General features: G+C 41.9%; 1 protein-coding gene across 2 annotated transcripts in view; it reads left to right on the forward strand.

Annotated features, from left to right (window-relative positions):
- Positions 1-21,432, forward strand: part of LOC119742638 (1-phosphatidylinositol 4,5-bisphosphate phosphodiesterase eta-2-like) — a 68,194-nt gene that overhangs the window by 13,595 nt on the left and 33,167 nt on the right. For both annotated transcript variants that reach the window (XM_038218771.1, XM_038218772.1), the window contains exons 2-5: positions 2,920-3,387; positions 10,325-10,465; positions 18,703-18,952; positions 19,925-20,054. In XM_038218771.1, coding sequence (XP_038074699.1) covers positions 2,931-3,387; positions 10,325-10,465; positions 18,703-18,952; positions 19,925-20,054 — 978 coding nt within the window. In that variant the 5' untranslated portion in view covers positions 2,920-2,930. The remainder of the gene's footprint in view (positions 1-2,919; positions 3,388-10,324; positions 10,466-18,702; positions 18,953-19,924; positions 20,055-21,432) is intronic.

Below are 21,432 nucleotides of genomic sequence, written 5' to 3' on the forward strand. Positions count from 1 at the left end.
TTATATGTATGTAGTGTAAAGAATGCATACCGGTAGGCATTCAACGTAGAAACATGCCAATTGCGGAGGCTCAACACAACAGAGCCCAATTTCTTGGCTCTGCTTACAGTTAAGCATAAAATCCCTGCTTACTGTCGCAGAAAATTCTGTGGTTATGCTAAGTGTATTTCACCTGTTAGCAAGGAATTTTGGCTATGGATTCTGTGCTTACATGGTTAGCACAAAAGTTTTCTGCTAGCGCGGTTAAAAAATGCAACATTCATATAGTGTAAAGAATGCATACCAGTAGGCATTCAACATAGGAACATGTCAATTGGGAAGGCTCAACACAACAGGGCCCAATTTCTTGGCTCTGCTTACAGTTATCGAAAATTCCCTGCTTACTATAGCAGTAAATTCTGTGGTTATGCTAAGTGTATTTCACCTGTTAGCAAGGAATTTTGGCTATGGATTCTGTGCTTACATGGTTAGCACAAAAGTTTTCTGCTAGCGCGGTTAGCACAAAATGGTGATCGTAAGTGCGGAATTCTGTGGTTAGCAGAGCCATAAAATGGGCCTTATTCACGAGTTGGCCATTTTTGTCGAGTTCCCTGAATGTATTTCATTAATTGTTAACTGTTGAATGGGATGGCGCCAGACTAATAATGCAGGCACAATGTGGCCTTATTTTACTGTAATTTTTTTTTAAATATGGCTTTAAACATTAGGGAATGTCCAATTACAAATGTTAAATTATTCATCGAAGCAGACTGGAATTTATTCCAAATTAACTTTCATTCATTTCTCTTTGCAAGTTCCAAAAATTAAGATTTTACCTTAGAACTTTCAATTTAATATGGCCGACTCGTGAATAAAGCCCATTGGGCTGTGTTTGAGAGCTCCTCTGTATGGAAAATAGTCTACGGTGTCATCCAAGCACAAGTATTTTCTTTGTGAATCAAGATGCGTTACGGGTGGGGGGGGGGGGGAAGAGCGAAAGGTTCCCAGCCGGGTGAACCTATTGAATATTTTATACATATGTACATAAATAATATTGTGAATCATCCCTCCAATTGACCCTCAAAGCATAGGCCTTAGTTCAATGACTAGACGTGGAATAAAATTGGGTAGAAGAGACACAATGTTTTATTCAGCATATTGGGTGTCAAAACTAATGAATCTTAATGGAGAATAACTGCATCTGGAGCCTTGACTTCTCTGAATTAGCTATGCTGTGCTTTTGACATTTGAATTAATACAGAAATAGACTCATCCGTTGTCAATGGAGCCCGTTCCGTAGCAACATCTGATTGATGTGAGCGTGCAAGTTTTATGTGACCACGCGCGCCAGCCAGCCAATCGGAGTCAACTTTAGAAATGTGACTTCATTTCAGTCAGAAATGTGACTTCATTTCAGTCAGAAATGTGATTTCATTTCAGTCAGAAATGTGACTTCATTTCAGTCAGAAATGTGACTTCATTTCAGTCTGAAATGTGACTTCATTTCAGTCAGAAATGTGACTTCATTTCAGTCAGAAATGTGACTTCATTTCAGTCAGAAATGTGACTTCATTTCAGTCAGAAATGTGACTTCATTTCAGTCAGAAATGTGACTTCATTTCAGTCAGAAATGTGACTTCATTTCAGTCAGAAATGTGACTTCATTTCAGTCAGAAATGTGACTTCATTTCAGTCAGAAATGTGACTTCATTTCAGTCAGAAATGTGACTTCATTTCAGTCAGAAATGTGACTTCATTTCAGTCAGAAATGTGACTTCATTTCAGTCAAAAATGTGGATTAATAAGCTGTTGATTGGTCAGTTTGGCTGCCAATTTTTTGTTATACAATGGATTGCTAAAGACCCGATAGAAGGCGCCCGCTGAGTGGTCAGAATCTGGAGATCAAGATGCAGTCCTGTTTTGCATAATTTATTGTCCAATCTGCTTGCATATCATAGACCAATGGCTGTGCAAGGGGATATTCCATCGACTAGAAATATAGACATGGTCAACTGCGAATCGTGAGGATTTGTCTAATCTTGGATTGTTTTTTCTGTCTTACTTCTTGGTCACTTTTTTTTTCCTGGGGGAAAAAAATGTTCTTGCATGCACAGTTGGTTTACGTAGTTTCAGTTAACCAGTTCACGTCGGATGATGAAAGGTTTTTGGAATTCGGAATTGTGGTATTCGGAATGGATAACGGATAAACACACAACGAGCAAGGCCGGATTATCTGTCTGCGACCCACTCGCAGCAAGCGAGGACGGAAATATCATCAGGGTGTGCTACCCACAGATGACGGCTTGAACCCGTCGAGGTTCGTGAAATAATCCGGCACCTGGGTCCAGTCAATGTCAAAATAATCCCAGCGTGCACTGGTTAAAGTTAGATTACTTCCGGCATTTTGATTGATCATTCAAGTTTTGACTTGCTGCAAAATTAATGGTAGATTACATCAGTTCTCAATTTCTGACTGGATGCTTATTCTAACAACCTCATATATTATGTAGAATTGAAGAACTCTTTTTTTAACCTCGCGGCTCCCGCAATCAATTTTCTCCAAACTTCAAGATTCTGAGAGGGCTGTTATGCGAGGAGTTGTGGAAGATTTGGGATGGCTGGAGCTTCGAATTCAAGCTCCTAATTCAAACAACGTTGCATCTGCAAGATGTTGCCAACACGTACACCCCCATGAGCCTGCGAAAATCGGCAGACTCTATGGGTGCGTTTGAGCGTGCTACTCGTGTGAGCGCGAGTATACTCCTGAGCGCACGAACGGCAGGAGTACGACCCGTGGGTAAGCAAGAGTATGCCCTCCCTCATACCGGGAGTATACTCCTGCACCGAGAGTAATGCGCACGTAACATTTTCCTGCACTCGGGAGTAGCAAGAGTAACACGCTCGAATGCACCCTGTCATTCCTTTTCGTTCTCATTCCAGATCCTGAGACCATGGAGCCTGCTTCCTTGACCCGGCAGATCCGCTTGGATTCCTCAGACTCTTCCTGCTCCAACTACACCCGCTCCATCGCCTCCCTGGGTGGGTCAGAAGACTCCATCTTGGAGGAGCGGACTGCCAGCTACCGCTCCGGCCGGCAAGGATCGAACCCTCGACAGCTCTCCGACGGCTTTTCCCCGGACGAGCAGGACAGTGGCTTCAACTCCAACCCCCAGCTGGAGTCCTGCCCAAACAATGGCAACCTGCGCTGCCGGACGCCGGACATCAAGTCCCCTCGCAGAGGCGGTTCCGAAGACTCCGACGACGTCTGGCTTCCCCGGTTTCCACGACCCAGGAAGCTGGGTATGGACAGGACGCTTGGTACCAGTGGTTCCCTTGGAAGCACGGATAGCTGGATTGAGAACAGTGTTAGCGAAGAAGATGAGGACATGGATGATGGAGATATCGCAAGTGAGTGCCTTTTATTTACCACATGTACCATTGTTTTGTCCTAACTTTATTTTCACTGCAAAAGTTAAGGCAATCACATCTTGGCAGATGTCACAAAAATACCTGTATATTTGTGACACTACATTCATCTTTTCATGAAACAGTGACTTCATACCAGTAGATGCAGGCCTTTGAACATGTACATTAAGCACGACTGTTAATGTAGAGATACATCTACATGTAAGTGAGAAAACCTGATTTAATGATATATTACGTTCAAAAGGTATTTTGTCTAGAGTGTTCCTTTCCAGTACTGTTCCTTTATTTCAATCCTGCGATGGTTAAAACCACTGCGACCATCCAGTGACCTTGCAAATGTATGCACAAGGTGGATCTGCAAATATTAGGTCTGTTCCACTTTTACAGCTCGCACAAGGTCTGTTCCACTTTTACAGCTCGCGCACGTGCACGCTTGTCAACACAGCACATGGTTGACCTCACAAGTTATTTCAGCGCGCCCTTTGGAGGTTGTGGCGTCAAAACGGCCAGGGGCAGTGCGACAGATTTGACACATTTTCTAGGTCCTTCCTCATTTGGTCTCCCACTCATGGGAGATTCTGACCAGTGGACAGTGAAATAAACAGGCCGGGCCGTAATCATTGGATGTTCTGCTGTCCTTTGCTTGGACACCTGTTTATGAGAGCTCAGAGGGGGGGGGGGGGGGGGGGGGTCTGTGAGCTGAGTGCCAATGATGGTCTGTGTGCAATGCCTCTCTTGAAAAAGGTGCAAAACTGTCACCATGGAGCTATGCTGTCACTAAAGAAACATCCTTTTTAAAATAAACTTTTTAACACTGTCTTGTTTCTATAAACGTTATTTAAACATGTACCGGTATGTTAGTCCGGTATTGAAAGACAATTCTAGAAAAGAATCTGCCTTCACTTTGTTCTATCATACAAATCGCTAACAGTCCTTAATCCTCCAATTTTAATACGATTTTGCACACCCCCTAGGGAGTTAGGGTTAATCCTGCACGCGACCATGTGCTTCACACCATGTAGCATCTTCAATGACACCCATATAATTCACGCACAAAACCTTTTTTTACATTTTCATTTTCATCCCCCCCCCCCACCTTAGCTCCACTTTATTTCAGTGCCACACTGACAATAGTCTAGGGTACCATCCGTCAGAAGTTTGTAAACGTGCAAACTTTAACTGACCCTGTGACCCAGAATCTCTTCGCTTGTGAACATTTTGATTTCGTTTGAAGAAATAAAAGTTGGCAGACACAAAGATGTTTAGACTCTGAAGTATTAACTTGATCTTTCATTATTTTAAACAAAGTTAATTCAGCGGTTAAATAAGCAGATCTCCCCTCCCCTTTCACAAGAAAATGTAATTTCTGAACATATCAAATTAGGCCTTTGAATTTAGCTATTATGACAAATTCACATATAGTAACCAAATTCCTGTGAGAAACAGACATGACCAGTTTCGGCATAACATATTGTGCATGTCTTTATGTTAAAATAATGTACTGTTTTCAGTGGTCCACAGTCAGTCACTTAACTAGTGACTCAGGTTTGTCCTTGGCGTCCAGCAAAAACAATCTGTCACATTACCATACACATGGATAGGCCTATACATGTATGTGCCAAGCTATGTACATGTAATGTCAAAATGACTGAACAGATCTTAATTCCACACACTGTGAGATAATTTGTAAATTACCCCCACTAAACTAGTATTCCTACTGTTTTGGTCTGGTTGGTGTAGCGTGATAAAGGGTAACTTTATATTTTATTGAACAGTTGCATGGTCTCTAACAAAATCTGATGACCAAATGGGACGTCTGGACAAAATGGTGATTAGGTCGTTGTACAGTATTAAAACTGGTTTTCAAGTCAAGGTGACGATTCCCTGACATAAAAATGGATGACATTCTTGTGGTTGGTGTCATTGCATCTGATCACATGCACTTTCCATCACTCAGTTCTGAGAAGTGGATTCTCTGCATATTTTGTCATCGATCCGAAAGACAGGCTTTAGTACATCAGGTAATCACGGTAATTCTCTGAATATTTGGTTTTGGAATTATAGCCCCATTTACATGCCAGTACCAGTACTTATTAAGGAATAAATATGTGCTTGGCTGGTTTTAAACAGGGCCATTGTCTGTGACCTAGCCAGTTTTTTTTAATGTACTTGTTTGATACTTGCCAGGCACATAGGTTGTATTTATTTCCATTGGTATGCCTTTCGGTCAAATACTCAAAAATTACAACTTTCCAAAGATTTTGTTCTACAATTTTACTGTACATGTATGCTTTTCTGAGACACCCCTCTAGCTATGTTTATAGTATATGCCTCCTGCGAGTAGTTTTAAAAACTCTCCCTATGTTGGAGAATTGCGCGCGCATGGCGCGTACTGCGCAGAACTCAGTGGTGCCAGGATTGAAGTGTTTAAAACCAGTGTTTTATCAACCGTTTAATTACCAGCCACATGATGGGCTCTCAACAAATTGGAATGGGTTAACTGTCTCAGGTATTTATGAATGGTGTTTCAGTCATATCCCTTGTCAGAATCTATATGTCTGGAATAACGTGAGAGATCATGTGAAAAAAAATGCGCTGAATGCTACATCCAATTAAAATCATTGTACTGAGCTGCATGTTTACCAAACAAAATTGCACCAAACTCAGGAATCAAACAGTTTGTGACACAGTGGTGTAACCAGGGGAAGGGCAGGGTGGCTTGCTGTCAACCCCCCCCCCCTCCCTCCCCCACCTCTAGGCCTGCCCTGTGCCCCCCTTGTGCCCTAGTCTACCTCAGATTTTACCCCCTGCAGAAAATAAAGCTCCTCCCCCAGTGCCTTCTGCAAATTGGTTTGCAGTTCATAGTCTATGCCATTGGTCTAATGGCTTTGCGAAACAGACTTTTCCAGTTTGCAAAAGCTAATTTTGTCCATGTAGGCCAATTTGTGAGTTCAGACTGCAGAGAGAAGTTCATGGGCACTCCCGCAGCCCAGACAGAGCTGCATGTCCCCTTGCCTAATAGAACCGTTTGCAGTTGGCAAATTGGTCTTGGCAGTGAGGTCAGCATTAGGCTTAATTCGTCCCAGAGATCATGTCCTGAGTTGTCACATCAAGTTAGATGCCTCGTTGCTCAGTGTCGGACATTGGGGAATAGTTTCTTGGGAGCTTTTTTCATACTTTGAAGGGATTTCTTTGCCTTATTTTTATAAAGCAAACTGAAAGGATCGTCAAGGTTATATTTGAAGAATTTCCTTGCAATTTGCAATTTCTGGGATCTGAGGGAGAGATGAGAACCTGATGAGGCCGTGGGGAAGGAGAGAGGCATGAAAGAGACAGATCGGGGAAGCCACGCAAGGCCTGAGGTCTGGACCAGATGCCTTGGTGCACTGAGGAAAATGCTGATGTCATCAGGTGACCTGGCCTGGTTAGGAGAGTCCTGATTCTGTTGCCTTGACCTTTTTTTATGGAAACAGAGAGGTGAAGAATTTCGACAAGTGGCCTTGGAAGGTCAGAAAAGCAGGACTAAGATTTGTACACGTCTCATGTCTTACTTCATCGTCACTTTTATGTCCTTGTTATGGAGACCTGTCATGTAGCAGGGGTGTGAAATCTCAGCTTTAAAGCTGATTTTAGCTTCTTTTTTTTTTGTGGATTTGAGCTTTTTTTCAGCTTTTTTCCTCACTTGCTGTGTACAAAAGTATAGGAGATTTCCAAAGTTCAGCTTTTTTATACCTTTTTCCAGCTGTTTTCAGCTATTTTTAACAGTGGTCACTCACACCCCTGATGTAGCTATCAATAGTGAAGCGAACATATTAACCTGTACAAATCATAGTGAACAGGGTCAGAACGGAGTGTAACGGCGGAATAATGTAGTGTGTCTGAGTCTAGTATACCACGATGCCAAATATGTGGGACACAGACACACTACATTTTCCATGTGCTACAAGCGATAACGCATTTTTCTTCAAGCAAACTTGATCGATGCACATTTGGAACTAGCACACTTTACTTGAACCTATTAGCGGTTTAGCGCATGCAGCTGGAATGTCGCTCGCATCTTGGGATATCTTGCGATATATGGTATAACAATAATATCACACTGTAGTTGCCATGGATCAACCAATCAGAATTGAAGATTCAAGTATGCTTGAAGATAAAACTGTTTATCAGGGTTTTATTCGGAAGTTGAAAAGCCGCAGAACAGTTTCAAATGTTTGGGGGGGGGGCCAAAGCACTGTCAGGCCGTAGCAAATTTGAAAAGTTGAGGGGGCAGGACCTCATTTGTCGATAGCGGGTGCACTTTTTCTATATTCTTCCTTTCGCCCCCAATACCACCACTCAGCCAAAGCAAGTGCAGTGTATGTAAGCCTTTCCAATGATCAGATCATAAGTGATCATGGTATCCTGTTATTTCCAGAGACGGTAGACTACCTAGAGAACTTATTATTTATGATTAGGCTAACCAGATATGAGCTCCATGCGCCGACGAAAGAGGGCGCCCTTTACCTAGCAACGACGTCCCATGGGTGGGACATTTCACTGGTTGACGCACACCGTTCCTTGTGTGTGACGCACGTAGACCAGGGGATTTGTACTATGTACACGCAGTGGCCGCGCTTCGCGGCAAAATATTGCAGTCAGGCAAGATGGCATCGGTCGGTCACCCCCAACTGTACTCTCTTTGCCGGTGAGGGGGTACTTGTGAACGGAGTGGATAGAGCCCAGAGTACACTACTTTGGGACCTGACAATAGTGGGGGGATGCGCCCCCCCCCCCTCCCCAAAAAAATTGTCCAAGTTTTCCTTAAACTGTAAAACAGGCCCGCAGGTTTTATGCCTGTAAAAACAAAAAAGAAGTTACACTAGCTACACCTTTTTCCTGCTAAAAAAAAGCTCCACTTAACCCCGATTGCCCCACTTTTTGTATAGTCCTACTTCTCAGCCAGAGAATTGTACAGTGTATCCGATATGTACAGACATACATTTGTTTGCCTTGGAGTCATGATGCCTCTTACTGTTGAATTTTGATTCAGAAGCTCTTTGCCAATTCACGATTTAGGCTTCAGGAATTATTCTGATACCTCTGTCTTCGTCGTCGCTATCTTTGAGAGATTTCCTCTCTTGATGAGGGTGGGCTGGGGAGCACTTAACGTTAGAGCTTTAGGGCCTCATGGGATTGAAGTTGATCAAAGAAAGCTCCCCGAGCCATGTATAATTGCAATCTTACATTACACTGCATTATGTTTTCAGAAATAGACAAGTTGAATAGGGACAATTTGAGTTGATGCATTTATACAGACTCATAAAGGGCGGTAAATTTCAGTACTGAAGAGACATTAATCTGGTTGTTGATGTACAATGTACCATGTATTCTAGTTTTTTGTTGGGGAGGGGGGGGGGCTTTACATGTAAGGAGGTCAAATATTAAAATTATCTCCACCAATAGGCCTTAGGAAAAAGTAAACTTGTTAACAAAGCATCAGAATTTTGTTTTTAAAAGGTAAGTTTGGGGTAAACAAATACATGTACGATCACGAGTCACGAGTCATAGAAGTTAAAAGTTACCTTACAGAGTCTGTTGATTAACCAGGACGTAGCTTGCGAGGTCGTCACGACCTCTTCATTCAGTGTTGTTACTACATCCCTCTGCTCACATGACCACCTTTGGGGTGGTCACGTGAGTTACGAGTCATCAGCATCAAGTCTTAGCCATGATGGTTGAGTTCGAGTCCGAGTCTTTTGCCAATGTGACTCGAATCTGAGTCACAGATTTTTGTCGACTCGAGACGGACTCGGGTCCGAGTGCTGGACTCGAGTCCTACAGCAATGACAGGGATTTTTTAAACATTACATGTATTAGAGCCTACCGGTATTGGGGCTCTGAAAATCATTTTTGCAAACAAAAGCATGAATACCTTAGATAAGTCAGAAAAAGGTTGCAGGGATAACTTTGAAATCTGTCAATCACAGATGTCCTAAATCCTAATTAAATTTGCTACACGGTTTAAGTCCTGGTACATGTACTGCTATATTGATTACAACAATAATGCCCTAAAAATGATGCACGTAGATATATGCAATCATTAATACTTTTTTCTTTTATGAAGAAGTGTGTAATTTACGTTTTTAAATGTCAGAAGTGCCTGGATCATTGATTCAAGTTGATCTGTATTGATTATGTCTGCACTATTGATTGATATCCCTGCACATACTGATGGACAACAGTCACAGTAATAATTAGCAGCTGGTGCCATTAACAGTGATCATCATCCATAAGTTTCATGTACTAGTATAAGTGGCGAGACATATTAGTTATGGAACAAACAGGTATGTTAAAGGTAACATTTACTGTTGCTGTAATTTTCAGAAATGGACGGATTTGGGGATTAGTATTTTATAGCAAATATTGTTATACTGATCTGTTTTAAAGTTTTGTGTCCATAGATGTTGGAAAAACCAAGAAAAAAAATGCTGTTCTTGTAGTCTGGTTCCGTGACCCTATACTTCGGATGAAATGGAGCAATTTATAAACGTTGGGGATTTGTCAGGTCAGGGAACCAGACTAGCTAACTTGCACCCATTCACAGATGTGTAACCAACTGCAAACAAAATGTGGATTTGAAACTAAATTTGGTTAATTGGGGGCAGTATTTGAAAAAAAAGTCAGGTTTTTTTTCTCCAATGATGGTTGGCCGACCATCGTGGGAAATTGATACAAAGTTGTTGGGCACACTTGTTGATCCATTGTGCACACATGTCAATCACTAATCAGCACTGCGATTGGTCGAAACATGTGGGGCTGAACGTTTCGGTCTATTACGTGTTGTTTCATGTGTAATTCTAATTTGCATACGATTCTTTCCCAGGGGGTTTATTTGATAGATCTGAACAGTTGGTTTTTTTTTTTGGTTTTCTACCAGGATGTTTGACCTCCATGTCCTTGGGTTCAGGGGTCGTCAAGGTCACGGGGTCAGGTCGCTGCACAGTGAAGACCCTTTATCTGGACGGAAACAAGAGCTGTGTGCGATGGAGACCATCCAAGAAAGGAAACAAAGCAAAAAGTAGGTACCAGTCACTCATTCATCAAAACAATTAACTGCGAAGCGCAGGGGCAAATTTCATAGAGCTGCTTAAGCACAAAATTTGCTTAAGCACAAAAACGTCTTGCTTAATAAAATCAGGTTACCGGCCAAAACTCCATGCGATTGTTATGCTAAATAAACAACAGCTAAATACCAGTCACAAGCAATGTACATCACATGGAGTTTTGGCCGGTAACCTAATATTACTAAGCAATGTTTTTTCGTGCTTAAGCAAATTTTCTGCTTAAGCAGCTCTATGAAATTGGGCCCAGGTGTTTGTCTCTACCGAGTTTCAATGTTTTGAAAAGCCAAGCATTGTTTTTGGGAGGTACACTTTTGAAAATTGAAAGAACACATTTGAAGTTAACCAAATTGATTTTAAGAGAATCAAGTCAAGTCGGTGTAAAAACCAAATTGACCCAGATAATGAGCAAGTCCACTCTGAAGAAAACTGAAGGGAAAAAAAATCAACTTTACAAAGTAACTATTTCTTGGGAGTGAACCATTCTGAAGCAGACCTTTATTGGAAAGAGTTGCGCTGATACTTTTTACTACATTTTGTAATGGAGGAATCCCTTCTATATTTAAACAAAGACTAGGTGCCAGACTGTTGAATAGAGCCTTTAAAAAAAAATCTAGCCTCGGCTTTTTACCTTGGGATGTACATAAAACAAATCTGTTTACACAACTTGCATGGATGGCTAAATTAGAAAGTTATGAATAGCCTTCCTTCTTTGTACTGAACAATATTCTTCAGATGTCGAACTCCTACATGTACATGATGTAGGGACATTTCGAGGGTGGGGAAAATTTTGGCCCCTGATAGGCCAGTTTGCCTCCAGACACGAATTAACGCCCACATGGTTTGAACATAACTGCATTATGTGTTGGAAGTCCTCAGGTGTATATTGAGCATCTCACGTTTTCATGGCCAATTTCAGCATTTTTTTAGCTTTGGCCCTTTGGGGCTCCCAGAGTTTACATGCGTGATTACAGTTTTTGTTGTGGCCAGAGCTACAAATGTAGGTTTCACTTTTGCAGAAGGCAAAAATTGACAAGTGCTCTGAAATGGCTTACAGCATGTTTTTTGTTTTTTTGTCCTCGTCAAAGAGAGAGTTGAAGTGTTTGCTTCACGTTTCTGGTTCCAGTTGGGCAAAATCAGTTCTCAACGGCAAATCACGTGTTGTTGAAAGCACCACTGTAAAACTTGGGCCCATTGTCCCTTTAGGCTCCTGAAATCTTTGTAATATCGTAAGATCGAGTGCACAGCCAAAGAGATCATAATAATAATAATAATAACTGTATTTATATAGCGCCTTTTGCCAGAGAATACAAAGCGCTGGGGAAGAATGCAACCAAAGACAGGTAAATGAAGTATATGAACATATGAGACCCACTATGTAGCACCTTTTTGCTAGGTGCTACGGCGCATAATTGCTGCCACTGCCAGAAACACCAGGGCAAACCCCTTCTCTTAGCGATAAGTGTTAATGGATTCACAAGAAACCATTAAATGAGCAATAATGAGAAGTTAATTGACTGTAGGTTCACTGTTGATCAGTTTAAATAGAGAAATTTACTGGAGTGGATATTGAACTTGCAATTCACATACATGTGGGGAGTGTGGCCTAGTGGTTCCTGACTCATTATCAGAATGTCGGGGTTCTAATCCAGTTGCTGGTCATACATTTATGTTGTGTCCTTGGGCAAGCCACTTCACCCCACTTTCCTCTCTCCACCCAGGAGTATAGAAATGGGTACCGGCATTAGCTGGGATTAACCTGCTATACTAGCATCCCATCCAGAGTGGAAATGGAATGTTCTGAGTCGTTTTATGCCAGAGTTGTAATGACTCGAGTCCGACTCGAGTCACAATTTTTGGTGACTCGATTCAACTCGAGCCCCTAAGGGCAAATGACTCGACTCAACTCGAGTCCCTCATCAGAATGACATACAGAATGTATACATATACATACATGGTTTGATCAGTGTCCCCATTAGTTGAATGGCGATCAGCTGATGGCACCCCCTTTTTATTTTCATTAAGAGGCAAATGTGGTGTCACCATGCACATGTAGTAGCCCGAATGTAACATTTAAAAAGCCAAACATGACTTTCTCTCTTGTATTTATTTATTTATTGTATAGTGCTCAAATATTTGTGACTCGAATTGACTCGAGCTAAATACTTGACTCGACTCGACTCGACTACACACTGTGACTCGACTCGACTCGACTCGACCGTCTTGACCTAATGACTCGACTCGAGTCACTTCTTTAAAATGACTTGACTCGAGTCGAGTCACAACTCTGACTTGTTACAACTCTGTTTCATGCTTCTGAAACTGGGTGGGCCGCATGGCTTGTGACAGATTTACTACCACATAATTCACATACATGTACATGTACATACTATGTCAGGCTTGTAATTGTGCACTGTAGAGGGTTATGGGTGGGACGGGGGTTTCGAACCCCCACCCTTGACTTTTCCCATGTATTAAATTTTATTGAACTTGTCTACATTTGCCCAATGCACACTAGGCTTCATTTTAATAGAAGGAAAGCATGCAACATGCGTGACTTTCGGAGACTTTGAAAGAGTTTCCCCAACCTCGTCCTTTCAGGTCAGGGTACTGCCTGCTTGTAGTTGAACATGACAGCAGCACTCACCAACTGAGCTATATCGATCTATCCCTGGAGTTGGTGTAATGGCAAAAAATGGCTCACTAAAGAAAATCCTGGTTCAAATGATTAGGTCGCGATTTAGTTTTTAAACTGGGACAAAGAAGGAAAGGAATCAAGGAAACAAAATAATGTACTTCTTAGAAAATTAATTTAGTCTCATAAAAAAGATCTTCAAACAAACGAAACAACCATTTCTATCCTTAAATAAAAAAAATACTTAAAAAAAAAAACAGTCTAAATCTGAGTCAAACAACGAATAAAAAACTCAAAAGAATTTGCCAAGGATAACAAATGAACAATTTGATAAAATTTTGGGAGAATTACAGAACAAAAGTATTAAAGGTAAAAGAATAAAAACCAAGGCAAAAAAGGGTAAACCCACACAGCACTAGTGGAAATGACTTTAAAAGATACAGAAATGAACTAACAACCAATGACTCCAACGTACAGCAGACAAACCCAAGCAGGAAAACACTCTTCAGGTAGGACTAGGAGGAATTAACATACATGTATAGAACTTGTCTCTGCTGGTCTGCTGGCTAAAGAGGCTAGAACATGTTGCAACTTATATAGAGGGAACATTTGGGTCAAAGTAAACAAACAGGGCCCTGCAGGAAGACACAAGGAAGAGGGGGGGGGGGGGACATCTAAACTAAAACTAAAATGATTTCTTTTTCTAAGGGGAGCTACTCCTATTCAGTACACTATAAATACTAGAAAACAAGAAAAACTTGGCCCTGCTACATTGGCACTAGTTTTTCCTGCTGAAACCATTTTAGTTTCCTACATTTAATTGTAGTTTCTTCTAGCCATGCTGTGTGTCTGTAGTGTGTGTGTGTCCCCAAGGTTCAGCTGACCATGGACCTATAGCTCCATGAGCTGACAGATCACATAACACCAAGACTGCTGGCATTCCACCGCCCTAATCAGATTAGTGCCAACTGCAGGCTCCCAGACCAAAACACAAACCCAGCTCAATAAATTGGCCCTGTAAATGTGGCAGGAAAAACAGACCTCCCAGCCAGATCCAACAACACGCATACTCACTAACGTCTGACCTCATCAGGTCACCTCAAGAGATCTACCTGTACATACATGTACCAAAGCCTGGTTGCTAAGAGGGAGGTTAGGTTGCCATGGTTATGGGGGACTGGGAATTCTTGTACTCTGTAGGGATGTACTGATTTGTTTTGCTAATTAGCACCTGCTTATAAAGTAGGCATTTGGTTTGGAAGGATGAAATTGTAAATGAAAGTTGTTTGATTCTGATTTTTTTTTTTGATTTTTTTAGTTTTTACCTTTTTACTCTAAAGTCATTCATTTAAATAGTATGACCAAAATATCATCCAAAAGTCTTGCTAGTAAAAGATAGAAATATATGTATCACCATATTCAGTGCAAAAGTGAATGGGAATAAGAGCTTATCGGAACTGGGTACCCAAGTATCCGACTGCTATTGTTAAGAATCGGCTGCAGATTATGGAATCAAGTACCAAGAGCAGATGGGGGGGGGGCAACAATAAAGGCAGGCACTGTGAACACTACATCTTTTTTTCCAAAAGATTTGGTTAAAGTGGTCAGAAATAGCCTCTGATCCCACCCCAGAGCATCTAGAATCGAAATCCCACGCCGTCATTTCTAAGACCCAATTTTTTGGGAACCAAATTTTTTGTTTTGCTCCCCCAAAAAAATTGGACAGAACTATAAAACGGTGGTTGTGTTTAAAATTCTGTAACTTCAAAAGTCCACAAGTGATTTGAATGATTCTTGTACTAAACGAAAGAGTATGAATTGGGCTTTCATATCCTAGATTTTGGAAGTGCTACATGCAGAACTTCACTAAAACAATGGTCTCGACATTTGGGTTTCCTTTTTTTTACTCGCCCTGTGTAAGCCAATAGACACAATATCCTTCAGCTAGTTTTAACTGTTGACACAGTCTTTAACCAACTAGCAATCAACCCTGAGTTTGCATCTTTTCATGGTCCGTGACTGTCAGAGCCTTTATTAGCCTACGTGACAAGGTTGGCATGGTTGACTGCTTTAGTGTGACTGACCAGTCAACTGTCCAATGAGGAAGCAAGGTGTTGGACCTTGGAGAATGCCAATCTGTGGTTACGTGGTATCGAAAATCCAATATCTGATAACCATGAAGTGGTAAATGGTCACAGGTGAGGCCTTTTCAAGTAATATGAAACAAATCATCCATTGCGACCAAACCTCCCTTTTCCAACCCACAAATTTATCTGCATACTTGCAATTGAGTACCGAAGTGAATACATCACGCGCACAGTTAGTCTATGCGTGCAGAAGACAGTAGCGCGCGATTCAGCCCGTGAACCAACACTCGCACGTGCTCTATTTGTTTGCACTACACTTACTGGTTCTAAATGACGTCACACTTCGGTACTCTATTGAGTCTGGGGGGACAAATCCGGCACCCGATTTCATGCAATTCATCGTAACTTCCAATGCATCGCAGCGGTGCGACATGCGATTCCCTTCACAAAACACGTCATAAGTGTGGCGCTTCGTAGGTGTAATTATAGCACAATTAGGTGATTTATTCAACACATGGCAAATAGTCCTTAACTATTCAGCAAAGAGTCGTTGGATCTGCTCTCGAAAAGTTTTTAAAACATAAAACAAAATAGCGGATTTATGATGCAGTTTTAAAGGAAAACAAGCTTGCGGTGGACCGTTAGGCCAAAAAAAAAAAGTCTCCGGTTTCTGGTATGCGCGCGCGTCGCCGTAGCCATGCGCGTCGGCAAAATGAAAAAGTTTTTTTTTCAATACAAGATGATGTTTCAAAACCGCCAAACTCACTGGTTTGACTGGAATTCTGCTGCTGCACAATTTTAACGTGTTTTTAGATGGGGTTATGATCGAGAATAAGATTTATGTGGCCTCTCTGGACTCCCATATATTTGCACTAAGTTTAGTCGGGCACCATTTGCAGTCATCAGCCGACATTTGAAGCCAAAAAAAAAAAAAAAAAACAGGTAAAAAAAAAAAAAAAGCCGCGTCGCCGCACCACTTTTGGGGCAAGCTCCATACCAGAAACCGGAGACTTTTTTTTTTTTGGCCTTAGCTACCTCAAAATTTCAACCGCAATATTCCAGGTTAATTCGTATTCACTTTGCTGAATATTTCATTTACAACTTCAAAAACATTGTCTCGGTATTACGTCCGCATGCGTATGAAGTGTGCATGACTTATTTTATTTTGAATCTGCGCAGACCTGTGGCATCCTCACGTGATGAGTGCCAAGCTTTTGTACTTTGTTTCTCCAATTTTCAGTGCTATGGAATACATTTTGGTTGTTGGGATGTTCGAAAAATACCTCGAAATCCACATTTTTTTTTCTCATCAGGAAAAAGTTGGGGCGATGATTCAATAACCATCCCCCCTGGTCAAAAAGTGGGAGGGATATATACCCCCCCCCAGTCAAAAAGTGGGAGGGATATATACCCCCCCCCCCCAGTCAAAATGTGGGAAGGATATATATACCCCCCCCCCCCCCCCCCCGGGATTTACACCCCTGGCTTGGAGTGACTCTGTACATGTTTTTCAAATTCTGCAAGAGACTACATGCTGCAAGTGCAAGAACATTGTCTTGGTTACCTGAAAAGAAAATTCTGAGAGAAAGGAGTCCTTGAGAAGAAATTACATTTAAGATAGATAAAGACAAAATTGACCTTTAAATATTTAAGCAATTTCAATTTTTATTCCCGGGCTACGATATGTACTGCCCAACCCTAAGTCTCTCAAGCACTTCCTCCCCCCCCCCCACTTCCTTTCCCACCTCCGTGATACATTCCTCTTGATGTCTGCGTCCCTTGCTACATGATACAGACTTCCTTTAACAAAACAACCTCTGGGGCTGTTTATTCATGCACCCATCTTCCCATTAATGATCGGACCCCCAGCAGGGTCTTGATGTTCACATTTCCTGGGGAGCGAGCTCCCCCTCGGCAATGTGATGAGGCCGGCATTGATGGATGGGATCTGAGGGTCCCCCTGACACCACCTCATTCCACGCTCTCCCTGTTCACAAGACTAGCCATCAATTTGATACCCGATACACACTACAGTATATTGCTCCTTGGAGGTGGGGGATGACAGTTATGACACAGTCCTTGTGATGCACTCAACATGGGAGTAGTTCTCAGGCTAGCATTATAAGAATCATCCTGCCGGAAAGTGATTTACAGTCCTGCATTGCCTGCAAGTAATTTGTATTATTATCAGTGATGCTGGACGGTTGGGTTATATCATATGGACAGTCAACATCAATGATTCAAACAGTATGAATATTTTAGACCATCAGGGAATTTGAATGGGCTTCCTGGGGCAGATAAATTAGCATTGAACAGATCAATACTTTTTTAGGTGGATATTTTTAGAATTGAACTCGTACTGTGCGTGTACAGTACATGATTTATGTTGTTTGTTGTTGTATGTCTATGAACCATTGATTGCCATAAAGTACATTGCTTATGGACACATGATCCTTCGACTATGATTGAAATATTATCCAATGTATGTTTACCCCTCATGCACCAAACTCCTTTTTAATTTTCAACTTGCCAAGTAAAAGCCAGTTTATTCTTCAGACGAATGCGAATACGAAACAAATTTGACTTCATGACACATTCGCTGCAAAATTTGCTGGAGTTGAAATGTATACTCAACTTTTGCGAAATTGCGCAGCGCGAAAAATCTTCCGTGTCGTCACAAATATGCGTTCGCATTCACTTTAGTGCTGAGTATGAACCGACCTTAACGACAAACATGAGGCAATACATGTATATACAGGATGGTTGCATGTACATGTATCATTACTCAGGGAATATGTGCTAGGCCTGTTTTAAACAAGTCCATTTAAGACGGGTTTGAGGAATGGACGTTGATAATGGCCCGAGACAAAGGCGAGGGACATTATTGGTGACCAGGTCCAAAACTGGTCTTACACGGACTTGTTTAATACCAGCCAAGCACATATTTATTCCCATTCCTAAATACGTTTTGGGTCAAAAAGTCAAAACAAGACCAAAATTATAAATTTCCAATGATTTTGTCCAACAAGTTCACCTCATGTTTTTTTAATCACCCCTATAGCTGTACATGTGCCTCGCGCGAATAGTCGTAAACAACTCCTTATCTGGAGATTGGACGTGCATGGCGTGTATTGAGGAATGTGGCACAGAACGCAGCGGTGCCAGTGTACAGTGTGAATTTAGGACTATAAAATACAAACTCATTGGTAGTATTAAACATACCTAAGTGAAGATTGTGAACGTTTCACCAATAAAAGGGTGAAAGAAACCAGATTTCGTAGAAGTCCCACCCCCAATTCATGTGACACCGGAAAAAAGTGTTTAAAACCAGACGGCATTTTATCAAACGTTTAAAACCACACATGTGATGGGCTCTCGACCAATTGGAATGGATAAACAGAAACTGTCTCAAGTATTTATGAATGTTGTGTACTCATTGAAAACAATTACCAACTCATTCTTTTCTTAACAGTCAGCATAGACTCCATCAAGGAGATACGCCAAGGCCCCAACACAGACAGCTTCAAGAAGTACCTGGCCGCTGGCAACAGGTGCCATGCCAAGATCTGCTTCTCCATCATCCACGGCAGCTCCTGGGACACCCTTGATCTCATCCTGGAGACGGAGGAAGAAACCGCCATCTGGATCCGGGGGCTGAAACACCTGCTGAAGGGGGTCAAGTCAGAGGTCCGACGGCACAACAGCAGCAAGCTTAGGGATTGATATCCTTTTGTTTAACTGTTTTCCCGATTAAAACCAATCAAGATTTTTTTTAAAAGGGTAGGTGACTAAGGCTGGGTGAAGTTGAAAGCCTAATGTTACTGGAAGGGAGTGAGTGAACTGCTCATTAGTGATATCATATTATCTGCAAAAGTCAACTTGGCTTTCCTTTCTAAGTACTAGTTGCACTGTCATTGTTTGACCACATACCTGCACACTGAGTGATATAAAGTTCTCGGATGAATGTTGTGTACTAACATGGCTGCATGGGTGTCAATAGGTGAGGGCCGGGGGGGGGGGAACCAAGTCCACCCCACTTTTTAAAGTGGGGGGATATCATATCATTTGTCCCCCCCCCCCACTTTTTTTCATCCCCAAATAAAAATTGTAGCCTACATATGATTCTATAGCTCAGAATAGCTGATTCAATGACTCCAAATTTGAAAATGATGTTTAAATGATTTTGGTAAGTGATCTTTTGCTAAGAAAAAATGGTTAAAGTGTTCAGAAATTGTCCCCGATCACACCACAGAGCATCTAGATTCCAAAATTTTTCGGGGCCCTTAGGCGGGCCCCAAACCCCACGCCATTAAGGCTTGGCACTTCGCACTTGCATTGGTTCTCATCAAGGTATGCCCCCTCCCCCCCCCCTTTGAGAAGCGATTGATGCCCTTGATTATGGCCCATTCAGTAATTGTTGACTCATGTTGTAAACATACCGTGGTAAATAATGGAATGCAAAGCTTTACTTCTGAAACTCGTATATGGATATGTAGGTTAACTTTGCATAACGTGTGTGATAACAAACAGTTTGTGAGTAAAGCGGATCATGTTTCTAGGCTATAAGCTTGTACTATCAGTCGAGTCTTGATGTACATTGTATATGCACACAGACCATGCACTATGATTAAGGCACACCGTACCCAGGATGCTTTTAAAAGAGCATATTTTCCTTAATTCCCTCCTTTCTTCACTTGGCTGAAGGCTACCTTCGAGGCCGCAGATAAGAGCGGAGATGGCCTACTGAGCATGGACGAGGTCCTCAAACTTCTCCACAAACTCAATGTCAACCTGAGCAAGAGGAAGGTCAAACAGCTGTTCAAGGTGAGTGGCTAGCTGCAGGGGATAGATGGACTCCAATAGAGTACTGAAGTGTGATGTCATTTAGAACCAGAAATGTAGTGCAAACGAATGTAGTGCAAACGAATGGAGTACGCGCGCGTGTTGGTTCATGGGCTGAATCATGCGCTAATGTCTTTTACACGCTCTATTACTGACCCATCTGGCCTGGTTTACATGTATATCCAGGTACCTGAAAGTCAGCGTCGGCATTCTAGTTGGCAAAAATATAGCAACGCGCACAGTAGGTAGTAGGCAAGCCTTCACACTTGTGAAGGATGAAAAAAAAACTGTGAGAAAAATGCAGAGCTAACACCCAGTGCTGGGTCGGCAGAAGGGCTCTCTCAAGTGAATTATGGCCTTATTTGAGAAAATTTTGGTCACTGCCAAGGGGAGGGGGAGGGGGGGGGGGCGCCGCCCCCTGCATACCCCCTGGTTCTGCCACTGTATCCACAGTTTGTAAAAAAAGGAGGCTACAGGCTGAGACATTTGGAAAAGATCATCTTGCCAATTTCTAAAATGTTTGTGGTTTTAAGTTCTCTGAAAGGGTGTCGCAAGCGTGCACCTCTCTCCACTTAACCTGTTTGTCGTGGAAATTCACATATTGACAGCTGAGGCTCATCTCCATCATCCAAGGATTAGTCCCGCAATTATGTTACTAAATATGATACAAGTCATCAGGGATGCGCCCATTCCTTTTGAACATCTGACTATGCTTGCTCTCCTGTTTTTATTATTTTTTTTTAGTTCAGTTCATCGTCCGTGTCTGACCATGACATACATACCAGGGGATGTCGTGACTCTGTGGCACTGATGCCAGATTTTCTTGCTATGTGCAGACATCTGGTGTCACAGAAATCTGTGCCTCTAAGCTTGTAGGTCTCATGATGAAATCTTGCAAACCAAGGAATAAAAGATGAACAAAACTGAAGTTCTTTGAATCCATCTAAAGAGTTCATTATGGCATTTTAAAGTTACAACTTGAGTTTCAAGGTTGCAATGGAAGCCATAAAAAAAGAAATGTACTCGATTTGTACTCCTGAGTACAGGGGCGGAGTACCGAGTCCAAACCAACGAGTCTGTGCTAAAATTCGAGTAAAAAGAATCGAGTACGGGCCGAGTCCAAATAATTTTCGAGTACTGATAGTCGAGTACGGGCCGAGTACTTGTGTGTACTCGAGTTCTACTCGGTTACGAGTACGAGTACTCCAACACTGCAGAGCACAGTTGCAGCTGGCACATACTTTTGAATATCTGAATATTTGGTCAAATGTAGTTTGAGTAATTGAATACTAAATTATTCCAAAATAGACAGCCCTAGCTGATATATGGTTGAAATCAAAGAAATGAAGTTGGCCAGTTT

This window comes from Patiria miniata, unplaced genomic scaffold, assembly GCF_015706575.1.
Source record: "Patiria miniata isolate m_02_andy unplaced genomic scaffold, ASM1570657v1 HiC_scaffold_6, whole genome shotgun sequence".
Classification (NCBI taxonomy): Eukaryota; Metazoa; Echinodermata; class Asteroidea; order Valvatida; family Asterinidae; genus Patiria; species Patiria miniata.